The sequence below is a fragment of the Ammospiza nelsoni genome, chromosome 3, assembly GCF_027579445.1.
Source record: "Ammospiza nelsoni isolate bAmmNel1 chromosome 3, bAmmNel1.pri, whole genome shotgun sequence".
NCBI lineage: Eukaryota > Metazoa > Chordata > Aves > Passeriformes > Passerellidae > Ammospiza > Ammospiza nelsoni.
In genome coordinates this window covers 88,406,880-88,429,213 of record NC_080635.1, presented here as the reverse complement: position 1 = coordinate 88,429,213, position 22,334 = coordinate 88,406,880, and the positions used below count along the sequence as shown (strand labels likewise).

Below are 22,334 nucleotides of genomic sequence, written 5' to 3'. Positions count from 1 at the left end.
CACTGCCAAAGAATTATAGACCACAGCTTTAATAACGAGATATCAAGAAATAAAGTGAAATATGTATTTTTATATACTCAAGCATTACAAACAATGATTAAAATGAGCTCAGGCCTCAAACCTTTCACTTTGATCTATGTTCTTCACATGGCAGAAAAAGACACTTTCCTAGAATTTGATAGTAAAACACTGTCCTGGAGAAAAAGAAAAAAATATTAACAGAGTATTGATACTATTCTGTTCAATAGTAAGTTATTAAAGTACCAGGCTCTCAGCCAAGAACACAGCTTGGAAGCTAGCTCAGATGTGGATGGATATCAGTTTCCTCAAGAAGAGGGACTGAGAGGCCTGGCAAAAATATTTACCCTATGCAGTACAAGTGTGTGGACATGAACCTCATGTGACAGAGCCCCTGAAAAATCATGCCCCAGCTGCATCTCTCTTCTGGAAATAGCCAGAAAAGTAAAATAGAAAATGAAAAATGAGAATATTGCAGCCAATGACTGTTCAATTGACACAGAGGAAAAATTAAGATGGTTGCACGCAGTTGAGTAAGAGCTGTTCAAGAAATTACCATCCCAAGAGCAGGATTTGAATATCCCCTGAGTAGATGGTCCATGTGTCCATGCTTGGTCTGTGCAGACAGGCAGGAACACACAGCACCTCCCAAGCGCTCTGGCAGAGACACCCTGAGTGTCTGAGCAGTGGCCTGAGCCCATGATGGCAGGAGTGATGAAAGAAAAAGGAGGCCAACACATGAATCAATGTTTGAGCTTTGAGATTAACTCTGTGCTAATCTGTCTGGTTTACAATCTGTGGTGTAGATATGTCTGTGTTACCTGACGTGACAACCAGAGAAGCCTGCAGACTAAGTCACCTGAGACAGTGCTCTAGAAAGAGGATGTTTAGAAAAGGTAGGAAACCAAAACTTGTTTTAAAAAGCATTTTTTTAAATTGTTCACTGAATGTGGCTGAAGCAGCAAAGCCAGGAGAGCTACACCACCTACAACTGACTTTTTATCCAGAGCAGTCCAGAATTCAGAAGTGTGGTAACCGAACAAAAATATGAGCTCATCAGCTGTTACAGATCTCAGGGGCCATTAAAATAACAGTTTTGAGAAAAGAATTAAAGAGAAACAAAGTATAAACAAAATCAACCCAGGATTTAAAAGTATTTCTGTCTCAAAATACGTCCATCTTCCTTCTAAGACCCAGATCACAGGGGAGAAGCTTCCAGTTTTGGATACTGAATGGTGAAGATAGCATAAGCATTTCAAATGATGTTGAATATAGAGGCAGCCAACTTGAGGATGTGTCAGGACAATCTGAAAACAAAGTTTGTCTCCTTGCTTATTGAAAATACACAGCATTCCCAGTGAGTGCATTTTTCCACAGGCAGAAACTTTCTCATTATAAATGGCATGTCTATTTGCAGTGAGTTTGTACTCCACATCTGGGGATAATCATATTGCTTCATCCTGCTGCCACAGTTATCAAACAGCAAGGCTGAACTGAAAGATAAAACTTGTTATTTTTAAGTTTACAGAATGTATTTGAAAAAAAGAAAAAAAGTCAGGCCAGTCTGAAGCAATATTCCTCAAGGAGTATCAGTAGCATCTTGGTATAAACATGCACATTCCTTGGTTCCTGTGGAGCAGCACCATGAAACTCTGCAGTAATAGAAGTGGGATGGGGAGCTTGCAAAGGCAAACAGCAGCAGTGAAGCAGGAGAGCTCCCACAGCTGGGTGAAACTTTCAGTGTCAGAGAAAATCATGAACTGGAAGCAAGGCACAAAGGCAGCCATGGAAGATAGTGCAACATAGGCTGTTGGTGGGACAGGTCACTCAGCCCAGGTAAAGCTCCACTGACTGCACCTGACGTCACTTAAAGGTTGTCATCACTGAAAGATGACACCAAAGAGCAAAAGGAACTGATGGAAGCACTGACTAAAGAACCCTCTTTGTGTGCTGGTGAAACGATGCAAGGAAGGAGCCTGACGTGGGGAATGCCCTGTGACAGGTGACATGCCAGCAGGACTGCAGAGCTGGCAGCTGGACAGCAGTGGGCAGCCCCTGCAGGGACAGCTGCTTTCCTCGGGGGCTGCTCTGCAGGGTTTGCACAGCTCTCTCCAGAGCAGGAGCCTGAGTGCAAGAAGCCTTTTACAGCTCCAGCGCTTTTTCAGTCCTTAGTCTCTTGCTGTAGATGGCTGCTGAAGAACTGCTGAAATCCATCTGTGCTTATGGTCTGCCAGACTGTCCTTTCAAATAAGATTTTGTAGATTATATTGAATTAATTTAACCTATAGGCTCATGTAAATTGGTCATATACATAATTTATTTTAAAAATTCATAATCCTTTTCCTAAGTGGTCAACACCAAGTACTTGTAAGGAAAATAGAGGAAATTTTCCAAATCCTTGCTAGTTAAGTTATAAAATATATGGCTTAAATATCTTTCTAAATATATTGTAACCCATCTCAGATATTATATAGAAATAAGAATTAAATAGCAGATCTTCAGATATTATTTCTTTCCTATGTTTTTGACTTCGTCTTCCCTAGTGTTCAACTTCCATGACATATTACAGCAACACTAGTAGCAATGCTGTAGCACAAGAGTCTAGAGAAATAAGTAGTGGAAGGCTTTGCCTGCAAGTAGTTAAATATGTACGATTTTTTTGAACTTCATTTTTTGTGTGCATTATGATGACATTATCTGTGTCTTTTGTTAATCTTTAAGGTAATATTTCATTACTTTTTTAGCCCTATTAATATAGTATAAAGAAGAAATAGTCTATTTTCTCTAATTAAGCAAATTAAAAATCAATTTCCAAGCCATCTCATTTAGAAAAGTAATTTTAAAAGCAATGAGACTGTAATTTTGAATTGTGTAACAAATCAATTTGTGTTTTAGAGCACACAGTAGTCAAGGGTGATTCGTTTAGCAAGTTCAACTCAGTTTCCTAATGCACCTCGTATTTTGTTTGTCCTGACCTTACTATCTCCATTTCATTGTAGCACAGTAGGAAAATACATGGAGACCTAATGTTTCTTACAGAGGTTTTTGTTTCTGATTTATTGTGTTCCCTTTTCCTCTGTACTAACATCTCATTTGAACCTGTTGGTTGCCCTCCCAGTACAGTGCCCTCAGTTCAGATCCCTGAGTCTGGGGCTGACTACCAGGCCCCCTCTGTGGGAGTCTGTTCCCATGGAGGAGGTTTTGCTTCTTTTTCCCCCACAATCTGAGCCACAACATGGGGCAATGGTGCTCTGACTATGCTGCCAGAGAACCACACAGCCAAACATCTCAAGTGCTCTGCAAAAACCCACAGAGTCTTCCTTTAGAGGTGATAATATAACATGAGAAAGTAAGATCACAGGTATTTTATAAATAAGTAAACTAAGGGCATAGAGGCCAGTTCACTTTCCGAGAGCCATACATATATGAAGAGCCAGAAATAATAATGAAATACATTATCCTTTTGAAAGTCTGTGTACTAGACTATCAGGTAGATTTTACTTCTCTCACTACTCAGTAGTCTTTAATAAATCCTTAATTGGCATAACTATAGTGACCTTCCTGAAAACACAGAAACTTCCCAGTTTCCAGAAAGAGAAAACTGATTCGCCTCTTCTCTCCTTAGCAAAGGAAACAAAGTTTTTAATGCATGGGATCCCTGAGGATCAAACTCAAACACATCTCTACATTATCAACCCTGTGTTCAGAGCAAATCACTGTGAAGAAAATGAACTCTACCCCAGACAAAACCAACACAATGCAGCCACATACTTTTAAAAATTTCAGGGAAAACCTGTTGGTTTTAACAAACATGCGTTGGTGGGATTTTTTTTCAGTGTGCCATTGAAATAGGAAAATGCAGATAACCCAGTCTCCTTTTCTATACTTCCGTGGTGCAACTGGTAAGCCCTCAGAGATACCAGCAATATTTGAAATGGTGGAGTATCATTTCTTCTGAAGGGGTGGAGCAGACCCCTCTTTTGCCACCTTTGTCACATGCAGAGTGAGAAATATGTAACAGGTAAGGAGCGACTCAAAGACCCCTCAACAGCTGCTGAGCTGTTCAGTCAGTTTGGCTCAGAGAGAACAGAGCCAGGGTTGGATCAGATGTATGAAGAGCCTGTGAGCAGAGTTACATGGCTATAAACCTGGCATGAGAGGAGATTGAGCAAGCAAATCAGATGCCACAAGCACGATTTGCTTGCTGCTAATGATGTCTCTGTAACATCACAGGCTATCTCTAAGCTATATTTTCCACTGCCTTGCTGGCTTGCAAAACTTTTAATGGAACAAGTTTTTCTGGCATAAGAACACTGATTTTTATCTTTAATGAGCAGCCTCTCTATCATTTAGCTTCAGGAAACAGCTTCCTGGTTGTAAACTGCTTGAGACTGCTGACAGCCAGGCAACTTCAAAAGCAGCCAGAAGCAACTTTCTTGCTAACTTTGGGAAGGAATTCAAAAATGCTGAAAGGTGCAGATGATTCTGTTATGGAGCAGGAGGACTCTGCTTCCCGACATGGAGAAATGACGAGTTGGGATATCAATGACATCAAACTTCCTCAGGTATGTGCCTGTGTCGTAGAAATTTATTTAGTTCTGACCAGTCATCTCCACCACTGATCTTAAATGCTTTCTCAGTCATCTATGACTCATTGCCTTTATTCTCTTTGTCACCTTGAGGTATGGGGGAATTTTGCTAGAAAATATTGAGAAAATATTGACATTTCCATGCATTTCTCCTTAAATGTATCATTGAAAGAACTGTTGATGGATGAAATACAGCAACGCTGCAAAGGCATTGTTTTCACTGGTGGATTAGGTGCAGAGAAAGCAGAGGGGAAAAAGGTACCTCCTCCTGTGGGCACCTAATTAGAGCTGTCCAGGACTTGCTTTTTGCCCTGGGTAGTGCCTTTTGAGAAGGGAGCACAGCACACACCACTGCCTTGCTACTGTGGGTGTTCAGTGTCGTTGCACATTGGGCTCCAGCTCCATAGCTCACAGGGAGGCAAGTCTCTTGCCTCCCATATGGAGGCAAGGCTTTTCATGAACACCTAGAGGAACCTTCCCTCATGTTTGCAGAGGTTTGCTGAGAGACACAAGAGTGATCTTCCCCTCCCTCTGTCCTTTTCTAGTTCTCTTAGCTAAAAGTTTCAACCATGCTCTCCAGTGAAAGCCCACACACCCTGCACACTAATGTCACCTCCTTGTTCCTCAGCTCTGCATATTTCTGCCAGATTCCTCCTGCTGCAATCCTTCAGCATCCAGCTCTGCCTTTCAGCTCCCAGCCCTGCCTTCTTACTGGATCCCAGCTTCCTCCCTGCTGTAACAGTGCTGTTTGCTCAAAGCCTCCATGTTCCATAATATCCCCTTCCCTGCCCTTCAGCCCAAGGTCACCTTCACCTGCACTTCAGTCTAGAGGCATCATGGACACCCTTCCCTACACTATCCAGTGGCTACCAGGGGAGCATGGAAATTTTTCTCTTCTTGGTTGATGTTCTTACTGCTGCCATGGCTCTCAGTTCTGGGATTAGCAATTTAAAGGAAATTTCTACTAAGCGTTTGTATCCCTTACAAGAACTTTTCCCTCAAAATCATCATCAGGTATGGTAGATGCTTTACAGCTTACTGCATTTTACTATATTGACTGTACTCACTGATGTACACTGATGTGATGTGTACATCACATCACATTTGTGATGGTGTTTGATCACATCACATCACATTTGATTTGGGTCTTTAGAGTTTTTTCCCCAGTTTTATTTTTATTGCTCCTTACTCTGTTGTCCTTGAGGCATGGTGTTTGTTCTGGGGTGGTTTTTTTGTGTTTTTTATTCTTTTTGGTTGGTTGGTTGGTTGGGTGAATGAGAACAAGCTCCTGGCCAGGCCTTCCCAGTCCTCTGGGGCCTGTGGGGAGCCACAAAGATCTGTGTTTTTCCTGCCTTATCTCCACCGCTCCCTCCTGACCACCAGCATCACCTGCTGGGGTGCTGGAGTCACCTAGGCTACAGGAAACCCAGCAGAGGTCCAACTCTGCTCTGCTCCTGGACAAGTTTTTCTCTTCCCCAGCCTAAAATGTGGCTTGCTTTTCTTTTTCCACAGCATGTGAGCCAGACAGACTGGTTTCAAGAATGGCCAGATTCCTATGTAAAGCATATCTATAGCTCAGAGGATAAAAATGCTCAGAGGCACCACAGCAGCTGGGCAATGAGAAACACCAACAACCACAACTCTCGCATCTTAAAAAAGTCCTGCCTTGGGGTGGTGGTTTGTGGTAACAACTGCTCTACCTTGGATGGGAGGAAGATCTACCTAAGACCAGCCATATGTGATAAAGCCAGGCAAAAACAACAGCGTAAGTACGAACATGGCAGTTCATTGCAGCTCATAAATGAACACATCATAGAAATCAAAGTATAGGATACCCTTTGGATTACCCAGCCTTCCCTCTGCCATTCCTTATATTCCAATGCAACTCTTGATTTGGAACAATGCATTTTACACTTCTTATTGTTGGAGAGTAGTCATCTGCTTGTTCATTTTCTTTTTTTCCCTAAACATTTTTAAATCTCTATTTTTGCTGGTTAGGGATTGCTTCCCAGCCTTCTCAGGCCCATTACTGATGGTACTGAGAAAGCTGCACAGTGCAGGCAGTTCCTGCACTGCCCTGCTGTTCCTGCCCACCAGAGTGTTGGCTTCATTATTGCCCTGGCCCAGGAGGCAAGTCTTGCAGGAAAGAAGTTGCTCATAAACTGTGATGACTGGAAAATAGGCCCCACAGTCACGTCACTGGAGCCTGACAATGCAAACAGAGAACATGAGCTGCACACACATTTTAAACAAGACCATTCCAAACAATTGTGATTGCTCAGTAGAGCTAGCACATACTGATTTCTGGATCTGATGTACATTTTAACTAAAGAAAGGTATTACTCAGGTGCTCACTGGGGCCAGAACAGTGTTCTCTAGAAACACATATGACATTCCAAACACTGTCCAGAGAAAAACTAAAACTGACCATGATAATAAATGATAAGATTGTAATAACATTGTAATAGAAATAATTTTTGAAGGTTATATTTAATAACAGACAGAATAAAGAATAAAATCCCTTCTATGATTAGTTTGTTTATATTGATTTTTGCTTGTGTTTGGAAGTTTTTCACATAGTTTCTCTCAGTGTAATTTCTGAGCACCAAACCAGAAGTGGCAATCTGCCAGCAATGAACCATTGTATCACATGGGATTCATCTAACTGGTGTTGTATAGAAAATGCTTCCCCCTCCCCTTGCTCCAGGGAAATGCTGTCCAAACTGCAATGGACCACTGCGGCTCCTTTCCTGCCGAGGCCACGGTGGTTACCCAGTTACCAACTTCTGGAGGCATGAAGGCCAATTCATATTTTTCCAGGTCAGTATAAAATTACTTAACATTATGCAAGTTAATTTTAAAGACTGGTATTTTAAGTTTTATTTTGCAAATTTTTTTTGTTCCAACAGATAGGGGTTATTGAATATGACAAGGTCAAATGACTGTAAGAAGAAAAAGTTTTCACAAGGTCCTAAGCAACCTGATCTAACTCTGAAGTTAGTCCTGCCTGAGCAGGAGGATGAGCTAGAGGGCCCTTCCAGCCCAAATTAGCCTATGCTACTATGATTTTACAGCACAGTGTATTTTTTATTTAGGCTTCTGTGAAAACTGGTTGATTTTGAAGTGTTTTGCCTCAGGTACATAGGAACCAACAAATCCTCAGAAATACCATATTATGTCTTCTCCTTATCTAAGACACTATGCATAATCCTGAGGGAATCTTGGAAGAGGAGATGGTTGTACCCAAGGGACTGTCTATGGAAAATGCCATCTATGTATTTTATGTAACTTATATCTGGAACACAGTGTATGCAAGTGTTTAAATAATGGGCACTATTTCTGGAAGCTGTAGTCCTGGTTTAGTAACATTACCACTTGCCTGCTTTCCACTCTTTCACTTATGTGCAGGCTAAATAAAATTAATTCTCTGTGGAAGGTAATGAAAATTAATGTTCAGATAAATATGTCTAAACTGTAAGAAGAATTCAAGAATTCAAGAATTCAAGCAGGGGGTTCAGCTGGGGCTCTGTTGGGGGAACTGTCTTCTACAAATAAATGTGGTGCACTGATTTTATTATTTCAAAGGGTTTCTACCCTACCCATCCCACTTCATCTGGGATATGCTTATTATTTGAGCTCACAGGAACTAAATCCTATTAAATACAGAGCATTAAATTAGACCATAATACGTGATTTTGGCCTGTGGTATAAATTCTGTTCCCTTAAGATTATTAACAAGATTGCTTCTACCTTTAATGTACTGTAATTACTTTCTAAAGTGCAAAGGAGCTCATGACCACCCACGTCCAGAAACAAAACTAGAAGCAGAAGCAAGAAGATCAATCCAAAAAGCAAAGACAGCTTTTTCTTCATCTTCTCTAAGACTAAAAAGAATCCAGGAGATTGAGGTAACTCTTGCTGTTGGTCAATGAAATTTTGGTCAGGCAGTCTGTGGTTCAAGGCATGGTGGAGGCTATCTGGGTTTGGGTCTGGGTGGGAGCAGGCTTTACATCTCCACATTCTGCATGCCCATGATCAGGCCAAGAAGGACCAGGGCTGTCCTGAGCATCCTGCTCTCCTTAGTGCTGTCATGAACTGCCAGCACCTCCTCTCCAGAGGAAATTTGCACCTGGTGGCAGCAGGAGATTGCATCTACACTGGTAAACAAAGCAGGGCTGCAGGGCAGGCTAAGCTTCATCACCATTCACATGGAGCTTCCTGTGCATAAGTTTCTGCCCAGTGCCTCTTGACCTATTTCTTGGCACTACCGAGAAGGGTGAAGGCATGCTCCACCTCTGCTTGTTCCCCTTGAGTTTCTGCAAGAAAGGGGGAAGGTTCATAACCTGTACCTGGTTCGCCTGGTTTGAAGGCAGAAGAGTGCTTTGAAGGACTTTGTGAAGCATTGATGTTAAAACATCTGCTCTGATGGGTGTGGAAACACTTGTGAAAGTATCTCCAGAGATCCTTGGGACTGCCTCATGACTGATGGAGGGAATCCCAGTGACTTTCCTGCAAAGGCTATGTTAAACTCAGTTGTCATCACCAGTATTCACATGCAGTTTGTCTTTTGATATGTTAGGGGTGGTGCATTCCCCCAGCCTGATATTGGAGATAGTAATCCATGCCCTTTCAGCCACAGACAGAAAGGATAATTGATCTGAGTGGGGACAGATTTCTTAAATGGATGACATGGAGAAGGAAGGGGATCTGGGAACCCAAGAAGCAGATTAAATGTGCACACAGGAAGTTAAACCCATTTGAATAGAATGTGAATATAGAAGCTGCAGCTATTTCTACTGGAAATACTCAGGAGGACACTAAAAACCAGAACCTTTTGACACAAGTGCCTGGGAACAAAAGCATAAGAAAAACCAGCTGATCTGTCTAATTGCCTAACAAAAACAAAAAAAAATGCTTTTCCTATCACTGGTTTAGTTCTGTCTGCATGAACACTGAAATAGTTTCCACCTAGGAAATATGACTGAGCCACATGGCTTTCTTTTATAGCTGAGTCTGCTGGTTTGCCTACTTGCTTAGGTCAAGTTTCCTGTAGACATGCCTTCATCTTTCCCTTCCTCAAATATCTTCCTGAGGCTTTCACTTTCAATTGTGTGTGATTAGAAACAGACTAAAGATGTCACAAATGTATAATAGTAGAGCCTGCTTTTCAGCTGTTCTGACTCTACAGTCAGACCTAAACCATTTATCCTTGTTGGTTTTCCAGTTCATGGCTCTCCAGCAGGTTTTCCATGGGAGTAACCCATCATATTCATGTTTTGCCAAACTAGCTGTGGTACAACTAACATAGGAGTCTGATTTGTCACACAGAATCTCTGTTGCTCAATCTGCAAAAATATAATCCAAAAAGATTCAATTTTAATGTGTTCAATCTGGAAAACATACTCTGAAAAGAGTCGGTTTTAATGTGCTCACATGAAATCAGGGAGTAGAACTTCGGAAAAAGGTATGAGCCCAAAATAGAGCAAGTGATTTATAGGATGGTCTCTCTATGGCATCTATGGCAGGTCTGTAGCTGAAGGTGGGCTGGGTCCTACACCAGATTGTTGGAATTTTTTCTCATGGTAAGTAGAGAACAACTGAAAGGCAATTTGCTGCTCCAGCAGTCTGCAAAACCACTATAATTAAATGGATGAAAAAGCAGAATTATAAAGAAGAAAGACCTGCAAGCACTCATTAGAAATGAATTGTCTGAAAGGAATTAAAGTTTGCATAATTATAATCCAATAATTGGAGCAATTAAAGAAGTTGTGAAATATCCAGAACAGAAGACCCAGAAGAATAATTCTTGTGTGCTGATCCCTACCTGAATGAAATTTCTGTTTGTGGAGTAAAAAAAGGTAAAGCTAGGCAAATTAATTAATTAGAAATAGACTCTAGTAAAGCTGAAGAATATTTTTGTAGTGAAAAGATCACTTCAGAACAATCAGGATAAAAAAATCATACTTAGCTTTTCCAGTCTGCACAGAAAAAGAAATCTGTGGTGTCAAAGGTATTAGCATAATTTCATTTGTAGGTCATTCTTCAGTATATGCTGGCAGTGAACCCAATGGTCTAAACAATGCTTTCAGTGTAAAACAGGCTTTGGGCAAAAACTGGTGAAACAAAAGCAGACCCAAGAGCTGGGAGCTGTTCAGTTTGCCCCCACAGCCCATGGGCACCCCCACTATGGTGGGGGAGGCTCTGCTATGCCGTCTGCTTTGTTACCTGTGTTCACAGAACCACAGGATGGTCAAAAAGACATCTAAGGCCATCAAACCAAACCATCGTGTTAGTTGAGTGCCTTTGTAAGCAGCTCACAGAGAAGTGCTACACCACACCATGTTTTACTAACCCATGCCTTGCTTTCCCAAGTCTCTGACAGGTGCAATGCCGACACAGGAGCCTTTGCCTTTGCTTCTTTCCGACCCGGATGCTCACATGCCACCTGCTAATTTCAGGGGACACTTGAGCAAAAGCTCCCAGGAGCCAATGCTGAGCGGCTGCTCTGGGCAGCTTCCATTCCCGAGGAGAGCTGGGGAGGATGGGGCCTCCAGAGAGGCTCCCACCTGGAGCCGAGGCCTGTCCCTCAGGGGCACCCCCAGAGCTGAGAGGCTGAGCGGTGTCCCTGCCATGCCCAGCACAGCCCCTTCTCCCCAGCAGTGCACCCACCTCAGCACCCAGCACGTCCTGCCCATGGCTGAGGGTGGCCATGATCCCTTCAGGTGTGATGTGGGCCCTTTGGGAGATGGATCCTGTGAGACGGAATCCCCGCTGGCCTACGGCCCCTGTGTGCCGCCTCCCGCTGCGCCTCAGGCAGGGCCCTGCCCCATGGCGAGGGGGGCACGGCCTCAGCTCTCGCTGCCTCCACGGGGAAGGGAAGGACACAGGGGTGGGGGAGGGCACCAAGTCTGTCTCAACTACTGCAGCAATGACATGGTTTTTAACCTGTACCCATTACGGTGACTTTGTTCAAATGTCCCTGCTCGACCCTCCTTTGGCAATGGGTCCAATTCTCCACCCCTCTGGCAACACAGATGTCAAAGTGCTACCACAACAGGTCTCACTTTAGCTCCTCTTGCAGGCCCCAGAAGGGGCTTTCACACCTGAAGGCTTGTCTTTGTTCCTTTTTATTTAACAGTCTTATTTCCCACCACTGTTTCATGGATCTAATAAAAGCTATCAGGTCCTCTTACAGACTGCCTCGCTGCCATTCTGGTTTGGTAGCATTTCAACCCTCCTCAATACATAGCTTGTTCAAGCCTGTGGGACTGTGGAAGGTGTAAATGGATGATCTCAAGGATCACAACTATCATGTGCAACCTTCTGCACTCTTCCAGCTTCTTCAGGCAGTCCCTCTTCAGACCTAAGTGCCTGCACTGCAGAGCCTTGGACACATGTTGTATAAAGTTGGATCCAGGACTTCATATAGGATCTCATAAGAGTGGAGTAGATGGGGAGAATCCTCCTCCTCCACCTGTGGCCACATTTCTTTTGATGCAGCCCAGGATATATTTGGGCTTCTGAGCTGCATATGTACATTGTGTCCAATATACCAACTGCCCTAAGTCCTTACCTGCAGGGGTGGACCCACTTTCATGTATGTATATATTCAAGGTGCCTTGCTGCTTTTTCCAGGCACTTTTCATTTCTTTCATTGCAGACAAAGAATCCTTCAGCATCCATTCCATACATCATCCACTTTGCTGATCACTACCATAAGCTGTATTTCAGCAGGACCCATCAGTTCTCTACATTTGTTTAAAAAACTAGGGTGCCAAATAGGAATTTTCTTGCCTGAACTTAATAGCTCAGACACCTTTGGCAAAGATTCCTTTATGCTTTCCCATAACTGACATCTGCATGGCTTTGCTGTATGACTGGCCTCTGCTGCTCTCTGGACTGGGTTCCAGGGACCACCAGCCTCCCCTGCAGAGGCAGGCACTGACACACAGCCCTGCTGCCACCTCTGCAAGAAAGAGCTGAGGGATGTCATGTACGACGTATGGGGCCACATTGTCTGGGAGGACAGTATTACAAAACAAGTGCCAATAAAAACTTCATAGTACCTCAGAATGGGATGTATAACATGTACATCAGATAGTTTCAGTCTTAGCTTTTTTCTTTTCCCTCTAGTTTTTATATTAGTTGCTACGGAAACCACTCTCCTGGTGACGGGTGTAGTTCAGAGACATTTACAAGACAAGAATGAATTGTATTTATAGAGTGTTTCAAAATGTTTATTGGAATTTGTGAAACGGGATGCACAGTGATTTAAGTGGAAAAAAATCTAAATGTAGATTACAAAATAACAGTGTACTATTATACATGAAGGTCAACTCACCAAACTTTTTTTTAGTCATTGAGTTACTCCCACACTAATTCCAAACTTGGCATGTTTTATGATTTTTCAGGTCATTAACTCAAAGAAGGAAACTTTGATCAACATTTGTTACAACTTCTATGACACAAAAAGAGAAATTAATAGGAGCCATGAACACTTGTGCTTCAGGAGGTGAGCAGGAGGATTAGGGACAGGCAAGGCTGCTGGGGCTGGTGTCCCATAGCTGAGATTCCTCAGTCCAGTCACAGAGGTGAGGGACTGCAAAGGGGATGGCCCCTGCCATGGCCATCTGACTCTGTCTCACCTTGTCTCTCCTCTGAATTCCTTGCCTCTCCACTGCAGTGCTGCCAGAACCACCCCTGAGCAGTAGTGCCATTCAGATGTGTGGCTGGGAGGCTCCTTGGTAATTGTTTCCACACCAAAGTTCTATCAGTTCCCCTTACACTCACCAAACACTTCCTCTATTTTTAGAAACTTCCAGCAAAGGGGATTTGATAACCAATCCTGTTCCATGGCTTCTCTGTTCTAATCCCAGCTGTTAGCATTTTTTCACTCATCTGACTTTCTTTCCTGCAAATCAGCCATTTCTTCAACTCTTTTAAGATGGGTAGAATCCAGTTACTAAGTTTCACAGGCTTCCTAAGGGTCTATTACAACTGAAGCTTCCTAAAAGATAATTACTACCAACCTTTCTCCCTGCCTGTGAAGGAAGAGCCTTTTTGTTGGTTTGCCTTTGAGTCTGAATCAAAAGGTTTTCAAAATGAAACGTATTCCAGTGATCTCAGCTCCCCTGAGTAGCTCCCTGCCATAGAAGAGCCATGCCTTCTTGCAGTTTCCAGGCTTGTAATCCTGCACAAGCAGGACTGACCTGCAGTTTAGGGGGACCCAAAATTCATGCAGTGTTCATGCAGCGTTCATCACCCCCAGCCTGTTTCCAACAGAAACACATTTTAGGCTCAAGGAGGACAGGTTATTAATTTTTAAAAAGGAGGAACTAAACCTTTATGATTTTTCTAAGGTTAGACACAGAAAGTCTTTCCAGATTTATAACCAGGGTCATTTCCAAGCTCTTGAAGCAACTTCTGTACTGGCAGCTCCTTCCACTTCAGATACATTCAGCACGATGGGTCAATATAGCACCAAATTTATTTCTGTTTACAAAGATACCAACCCCATCTCTGACCTTCACAAAAATTAATTTTTCAAAGGGGATTGAAATTAATTTTTCAATTTGGGATATGTGAAAAAAAAATATATGTATCATTGCTTTAAGCCTCTTTTACCAGTTCTAAGGTACTGTGCCCAGCTGGGCAGTGATAAGAACAGTAGAATCGTAGGATGGTTTGGGTTGGAAGAGACCTTAAAGACCATTTAGCTCCAAACCCCACTGCCATGGGCCAGGACGCCTTCCACTAGAGCAGATTACTTAAAGCCCCTCCAGGTACTGGAAGGTGCTGTAATATCATCCCAGAGCTTCCTCTCTTCCAGGCTGAACAGCCTCAGCTCTCTGAGCCAGTCTTCATGGAAAAGGGTTTTGAGCTCTGTGATCAACTTAGTGGCCTCCTATGGACTCATTCCAAGATGGACAGGTCCATTTTTCTTGTGTTGGGAGCCCCAGACCTCGATGCAGCACTCCAGTCTAGGTGGAGTCTCACGAGAGCATAGTGGAGAGGGAGAATCAGAGCTGAAAGAGTACTGGATGGATGCATGATCCTCTGATCCTATATTTAAGAAAATGTAATGAACACTCAGGTTATTCAGATTAACTTCATCAAGAAACACCAATTGATCTGTGAGGATCCACCCATAGGTAACCCTGTGACCTTGTTCTCTCCAGCTGAAAATGGTTTTCTGCAAGGCCCAGGTGCAGCAAAGCATTAGGGAGCCAGCAGAGATGCAAGGAGGTTAGGATGTGGATGATTACACAGGCAAAATTAATTCTGGCTTATTGCTGTTTCTGATGTCTGTAGCTACTGGCAAAGCTAACACAAATCCCCATACATGGCATGGATGATGATACTACATTCCTGAGCTCTTAGCTCTGAAAGCACTGGCCTAAGTATCTAAGGGCTAATTTTTTGGGAGCAATATCTGTGCTTGCTCTGAAGCAAGTCTTTTTATACATAAGGGCTCTTTTGAGGCCCTCAGAGAATTACAATGTTCCTCAGAGTCCTACATTAACCAGGCTGTATCTTACAGAAACTTAACTTCCATGTTTGGAGGATTTTGACTCATGCAGCATTTAAAGGTGAAATAGACACATAATGATAAGGAGCTATAGGACTGTGCCCCCTGTTGACAGAGTGACAAAACTATCCTTTGTCCCTTTAAAAACGAAAGAAGCCCAGAAGTTTCTCTCCTCAATTAGGTGAAAAAGCCACCTAATAGGCCTAGAGGACTTCACCTCAAACTTAAGGATAGCCAATTGGACTGCAGCAAAAAAGTCCCCCCTGGGCAATTTACTAGAAGAAGAAGAAGAGTACAAAAAAACTAATTGCTTTTGTAAGGTGTTATACCAGGAGCAAGGACCTCCTGCACCTGGCTCAGTTTTTCTCTGTTTGTTATTTTGCCTTTTATTAAACCTTTTTGTTTCCAACACTGCAAAAGAAGCCCTCCTGCTGGTTTTTATGCCTCCAAGGGCAGCTGAGCTATTTTGGGTGTGTTATAGGCCTCCAAGAGCTTATGAGACCTGGCTCGAGGAGGCTACTATAACAAGGAACTCCCTACAAGACAGCAACTGCACACCTGAATTTATTAGTGCGTTTATCCTGAGAACATCAGATTGAGAAAGGGTAATGTTTTTGTATCAGTCACAGCAAAGGGAAAATGAGAAAACAAAACAGGGATTTGACCCACATCTCTCCAGCCCTGGAAACATACACTGTGTTTCTTGTGGCTTTCCTCTCCACAGGACCTCTACCTTTGCATGTGAAAAAATTGCAGGTCAGACTGAGCAAAGACATATTTTTCTTTTCAACCCCTCGTACAAAGCTCCTGCCCCTGGGAAGATTGGTGAGGTGTGGAGGCCCTGGAGGGGCTTCTCCTAAGTTACACCCCATTGGCTCCTTCCCCTGTTCCTATGCCTGAACATAGGTGCTCCTGAGGCTCTCCCTCCCTTTTCCCTGATTGGGCCTCACCTTGATACTGCATGGAGACCAAGGTCAGCCAGGAGGCCCCTGGGGGAGAGAGCAGGACCCTGGGGGGGAGTGTGTGTAGGAGAGGAGAACATCTCACCGCGCGGCTGAATTAAACATCTGTGGATATTATGCAAAAGCCTTCTTGCTTCTTTACCCTGGACTTTACTAGCAGCAATTCAAACTGCAGCAGTGAGGCTATGGACTATTTTCTACAATATGGTCCTAAATGCATTTTCTATATTTTAAATGAAACAAGGTTGTCAAACTTCTGGTGCTAGAAAAAATTCCAGCTGAGGAAGCTTTAGGGGATACATCTCCATTCATTGTAGAGAGCTTTTCTTTCCTTGTGGTCTTTGGGATATTTAGTAATCTGTGTGTCTGGTATTCCTGGCAATTTTGCTCTGATTTCCCTCAGGGTATTAATTTGGGGATTTTTAATAACTATGGTTCAGAAGTCAGTGTTTTACTTTATTGCAAGCAATATGTAGAAGTGACCCCTGTGGTGGATCTCAGCAGGGACATGGCTGGGAAAAGGCTCTGTACTGAATCAGGATCAGTCAGCATAGATTGCACGAGTCAGGTTCAACTTCTTTGGGTGTTTAGATGTGCAATTTCAATTCCTATTCATGCTCTGCTTTGATTATTGATTGCATCTATTTTAGCCTGACACTAGCTAACTTCCTTAATTTTTCTTTTTAAATGAACTGTATCATTTTCCCATCCTCCTCTGCCTCTCCTGGGTCCCCATGCCATGTAAATCCTCTTCCTCCCTGAGATGCTGCAGTCCCCAGGCACTAAGAGGTTTTTGTCATTCACAAAGTGAACTTTCCCAGCATTGCTCATGTCCTGAACCAGGAGGACTCACCATCAATGCAGGGAAAACAGGTTAGGGAACGCTTAAACAAGCTCAACATATGTAAGTCCATGGACCCTCATGGGATGCACCCATGAGCACAGAGAGAGCTGGCAGGTGTTATTGTGAGGTCACTTTCAATAATCATTGAAAAGTCATGGTGATTGGGAGGGTATGAAGACTGGAAGAAATCAATGCAACTTTTGTCTTCAAGGAGAACAAGAAGGAGGATCTGGGAAACTACACACTGCCCAGCTACACCTTGAAATGTGCAAAGGTAATGAAAAAAATCCTCTTCATTACTTTGCAAACCACATGGAAGACTAAAAAGTAATTAAGGCCAGTCAGCCTGCATTTATGAAAGGGAAATTGTGCTTAACCAACCTCAGAGCAGTCTACAGTGAGAGAACTGGCTTGGTGGATGAGGAGAAAGCAGTGGGTATTTTTTATCTTGTCATTAGCCTGCCTTTCAGCACGGTCTTCTAAAACATCCTCAGAGACAAGCTGATGAAGTATGGGATTGTTAAGTGGATGGTGAGTGGACTGAAACTTTTTGTGATTCTGGTAACACCTGGGATCAGCCATAGCTCTTCTTATACTAGAGAGCTGCAGTCTCCAGATGTTTCTGTTTGAATTAGCCATGTGCAGTGTGGCGTATGCAGAAAATTATCTGAAATGTGGCATATGAAAGACACCCTGGGGCAGCAGGACACAGCCTTTGTGGCCCTGAAGACAGCAAGCATCCGCAATGTGATTGCCACAAGCATGCTTTGCTCTCCTTATTGGATTATTTGATTTCTGTGAGCAACATGAGATGATTTCTCTACAGCACAGATGATGTCTTAGGGGACAGGACAAGTGAGGAAGGTCTTTGGCCAGCTTTTCACTCTGAGCTCGTTTCTGCTGTTTCCAGTTAGTAAGTGAGGAAGCAAAACTGTCTTGGGGGACATGTCTCAGATGAGTGTTTTTCACTTCTCCAAATCAGATTTAAACTTCACATCTTTTGGCAATTGTGTCATCAGTGATGTGGCTTAAATATTTTGTTTCCAAGGGTTGTCCAATCTATTTGTTCTTCTGAACACAGATAGAAGGCTGAGGTGGCCTTGACAGCTTGGTGAGGTTCTGCCTCTCCACACAGCAGATCTTGCCTGACCCCACGAAAAAGGTCTGGTTTGCTCTTTCCTGTAAAACTAATGCTTTCTCAGAAGGTTCTTTTCTGGATGCCTACCAAGGGAGTGCTTCAGTGTTTTTAAAAAGTTGGTCTCTTGAGAGCCCTATTCTTGTAAGAGAAAAAAAAATCTCATCATTCAGAAAGAAGCGTAAAGTTTTTCTAAGCAGATCTTTTTATCTTGTCAGTGGGTTTTTCTTGGCCACCCACACCCCCTCAAACAATATATAGCTACTCTTCTCCAAGCTAGATCACTCCTTTTTACTGGAAACCCGGTGTCCTGAACTCCAGACAGCCTTCTCCCTCTCTCCTGTCATTGCACAGAGTGGACTTATAGTTTTCTACACTTACTCTTGAAGATTAATTTCACTTGTAGAAGTCCATGCAAAATTTTACCTACTTGACTAAAATCTTGATCTTACATGGCAGAAATTGTGAAGCTGGGCTTGGCTTCCTATGCCAAACTCTCCCTTGTGAATTCTTCGAGTTCTAGTAATGGAACTGTATTAAAGTATTATAAAGATAACTTGTGATTATATAAATAAAATCTGAAAATAGATGTTGTATAACAGGCTTTCTTCCCATGCAGATATCAGAAATGTGTCTCTTTCCCCCATTGTCTACTTTCATACTTTCATCATCAGAACTTGGTGCAACTGAATCTTTGGTCCATCTGTTCAAAACTGGTCAGCAAGTTCAAAAGCTTTTGGTGGAATCTGTCAGGCATGACAAGATGAAGGGTTAACATTTGTTTTGTTAGAAAACTGTATAAAAGGCTCTACAGAGGCATCTGGACAGGCTGAATTGATGGCCCAAGGCTAATTGTCTGAGGCCCAACAAAGCCAAGTGCTGGGTCCTGCACTGGGGTCACAACCACCCAGTGCAGAGCTACAGGCTGGGGGCAGAGTGGCTGGTTCTGTTGGGTCTTTTGGGGAACTTTAACTTAGGCTTACTGGAAACTGGGTATAACCTCTTCTCTGTTCAGGTGCCATAAGTTTAAACTTGGTTTAGGTTACGATTTTTCTATAGCAAACCATCCTCAAGGTTGATGAGAAGCTGAACTGCAATTTTAAGACAAGATGATCAGGAATGCTGCTGTGCTGCAGCTCAGTGATCACCAGTTGATAACAGTGTGCCTCATTGTTATTTTTTAAAATTCCTGTGGACATTAGTAATGACATGCTGACAATACACTATATGATTATGGTTTCATAAAAGACTCTGAGTCCTTCAAGAAGTAAGAAGAAAAACTTGATTCACTGTGTTGCACACACCCAGACAAATATTCATCTGTTCATTAGACTACTTTTTGTGGTAGTTTTTCAGGTTCTACAGACTTTGGGGAGCTGTTATGTGAAATGTTTAAAAAGACACACTTTTTAAAGAGGGAGTAGGTTTCAAACAAAGTTGCTGGCAACTGTGTTAGCCCCCCACAGTCTTCTCCCTCTATTACCACTGGGAAATGTGGCTGACTTTAATATCTGTAAGTTTATTTTTCTCAGACCTTACTTGCCAGATCACCATCTGTCTAGACACTGTCAATTACTAATATGTGTACTCAAGGCAAGTGTAAGGGTACTCAGTATTTTCTTTCTAAATATTTTTATGATTAAATTTACAGGGAGAACAGATCTAACCCACTATATTCATGTTTGTCATTTAAGGCAGATGCCAAATTGTCCAAAAGAAATTGAAGACCTTTGCATTGATTCAAAGTATAGAAGTTGTGATAAGTACTCTGAACCTCAAAGGTCTTCTTGAAATTTGTATAATAGGAGCAGTATTTTCCTTGGGTATCCCCTCAACTCCCCCAAAAAATCAGTAAGGTGTGGGAAGGCCATACCCATTTGGATAAATCAGCTAGTAAAAAACCCTTAAAGCCCCTGATAGATATGCTCTTAATGATAACTGTAATAATAACCTATTATTACAGATCATAACTGTATCACTTGCATACACATTTTGTCAGTTTTCCTTTATATGAAGACATTTGTGTATTTTACTCTACACTAAGCCACTGCATTGTGTTCCCCAACCCTGAGATGTCTGCTCCTCAGGTTGTCTTGAAAGCAAGTCAGCTCTTCGTGTGAACACTGAGTCAGGAGGCAACAGCAAAAGGGTTCTACTGAAAAAGGAGAAAAAAATTGTTATGTTTGTAGGTTTTTTTCCTTGAAATATGAAACTGAGAGCTAATAAAATGTGATGCCCCTATAAAATATCTTAACTGGCCATCCCAAGTTAATACTCTGAAGTGTGAAATACCAGACCTAAACCAAATCTCTTATCAGAGTAGATAAAAAGGAGCTGCCTTGATGCTTCTTGCAGTAAGAAATCCCTACAGTATCCTCTTAAAAATATGAGAAAGGATTACTCCTTTTTGCTCCCCAAAGACAGCAGGTGATGCAGCATCAAACTTTGGTGGAGATACACATCTTCAGCTCATGGGTTTACCTCTCTGCTCTCACCGAGGCACCCCATTCATATCCATGTTTACCAGCTTTACAGGGTTTCTGGGGAGATATTTGTTATTCCTCACTAAAGCTGTTCTATAACAAATAGATTACTTGCACATACTGCAGGGCAAGATGTCCAAAACCCCCAAAAACATGTCTGCTTGGCCCTGGCTGGGACCACCAACCTTGCCCCAGCAAACTTAGACTGGACAGAAATGTTCAGAGCAGGGCAGGGACTGAAATGATGACTCCTGCTTTGGGAATGTACACTCTCTAAGTGGCACTTCTTTTCAGTGCATCTTCCTTCCTCATGTAACTTTTCATACTGGCTGCCTCAGATCCCATTTGGAAGCCATGATTCTGAGATTCAGATTATTAAAATCCCTTCTAAGAACTGGCCTTTCTGTTTATTCCCATTCAGCTCTTTTATTGTGAATGTCTTCCTAGTGCAGAAACATCAGGAGATGAAGGCTTGCCAGGCTAAATGTAATGTGTACCGATTGCTTGGTCCATTTCCTCTATTTTTCCTGGAATGTTCTCAAACTTTAAATTGTAGGGGAAAATAAATATACTTAGTTTATGAAGCACAAAGAAAAGCTTCACACTGTGGCAAGCCACGTCACGGCACAAGAGCAACAGTGCATACTGCCCTGAGAAACACAGGAAGCTGCATCTAAAGCTCTTGTTTACTACTAAGCTGCAACAACCTGCAGGGGCAGCACTACCTCAGAAATTAAATTTAAAAAGAGGAAAAAAAATCAAGCTGGCAAATTCCTTTGCAAAAAAAAAAAAAGTTTGCAAACTAAATCTGGGCAGAAAATTTGTTTTAGCGACTTCAGCAATCTCTTACCCTCATGGAAGTAGAATTAATTAAAAGTTGTTTACTTAGTGTGTAAATTTAGTATGGAAACATAGGGGTCATGGTGCTTGTATGTAAAGGGAAATTCATTCCTTCAGAAATAAAATGAGTGGAAAAAATGTCTACTCATCTTGGCCTTTCACATTAAAGAAGTATTTAATTTGGCAGCATTTAATAGTCCTAGTTTCCTTACCTCTACATCATATCCAGCTGTTCCTCACAGAGCATTCTGAGGCTAAATTAATAAACATCCTACAAGTATCTTCAAAAGATGTCAAAAAACTTGCAGTTGCCAAGGAAGGATGCCAATTGCCAAAGATGCAGGAACATTGTCTTCAGAAGCAGTCATGCTCATGATTTTTTTCCTATTCATACTCTGAACATGTGTTCCATGGAGCTGCTCTGTAAAGTTAACACATGTCTTTTACTGCCTTGAATGAGAGCTTCACACCAGCACGGTGCACCTTTCAAATGGGCTACATTACCAGAACTGAAAGCAGTCCTAGCTAAAAGAGAATGACACTTTTATATATATCCTCAGAAGGTCCATTTGATAAGAGTCTTGTTTCTCCTCCCAATCCTTTGTTTCAGTCAGTTTTAGATAGGACTTCTGGCTCTTAACAGTTATTTTAAGGACTCAGGAACTAGACTCTGACCAGGCCAGAGGCAAGGCAAAGATGTTGACTGTTCCTTTTAAGCAAGAAATTATACAAATTATTTAAATAAGCAAGCTGCTAGTCTTAGCATAAAGGACAAAGCTTGAATCCAGACTGAACAACAATTAAATGGAAATCTTTGATTTCTCTACAGGTGATAGTAATACTAAGTAGCATAGGTAACAGTAATTTCTGAAATCCAAATTTCACAAATGTATGGCAGCTTTTATGTTTTTCTCATATTGGACCGTAGAAAAAAT

At 42.3% G+C, this 22,334-nt stretch overlaps 1 protein-coding gene across 1 annotated transcript; it reads left to right on the top strand.

The window, feature by feature from the left end:
* The first annotated feature begins 4,481 nt into the window (after window positions 1-4,481).
* GCM1 (glial cells missing transcription factor 1) lies at window positions 4,482-11,570 on the top strand. The gene is made up of 5 exons (XM_059467684.1): window positions 4,482-4,583; window positions 6,120-6,372; window positions 7,315-7,427; window positions 8,387-8,515; window positions 10,980-11,570. The coding sequence occupies exons 1-5, from the start codon at window positions 4,482-4,484 to the stop codon at window positions 11,568-11,570; spliced, it is 1,188 nt and encodes a 395-aa protein (XP_059323667.1).
* Window positions 11,571-22,334: the final 10,764 nt, after the last annotated feature.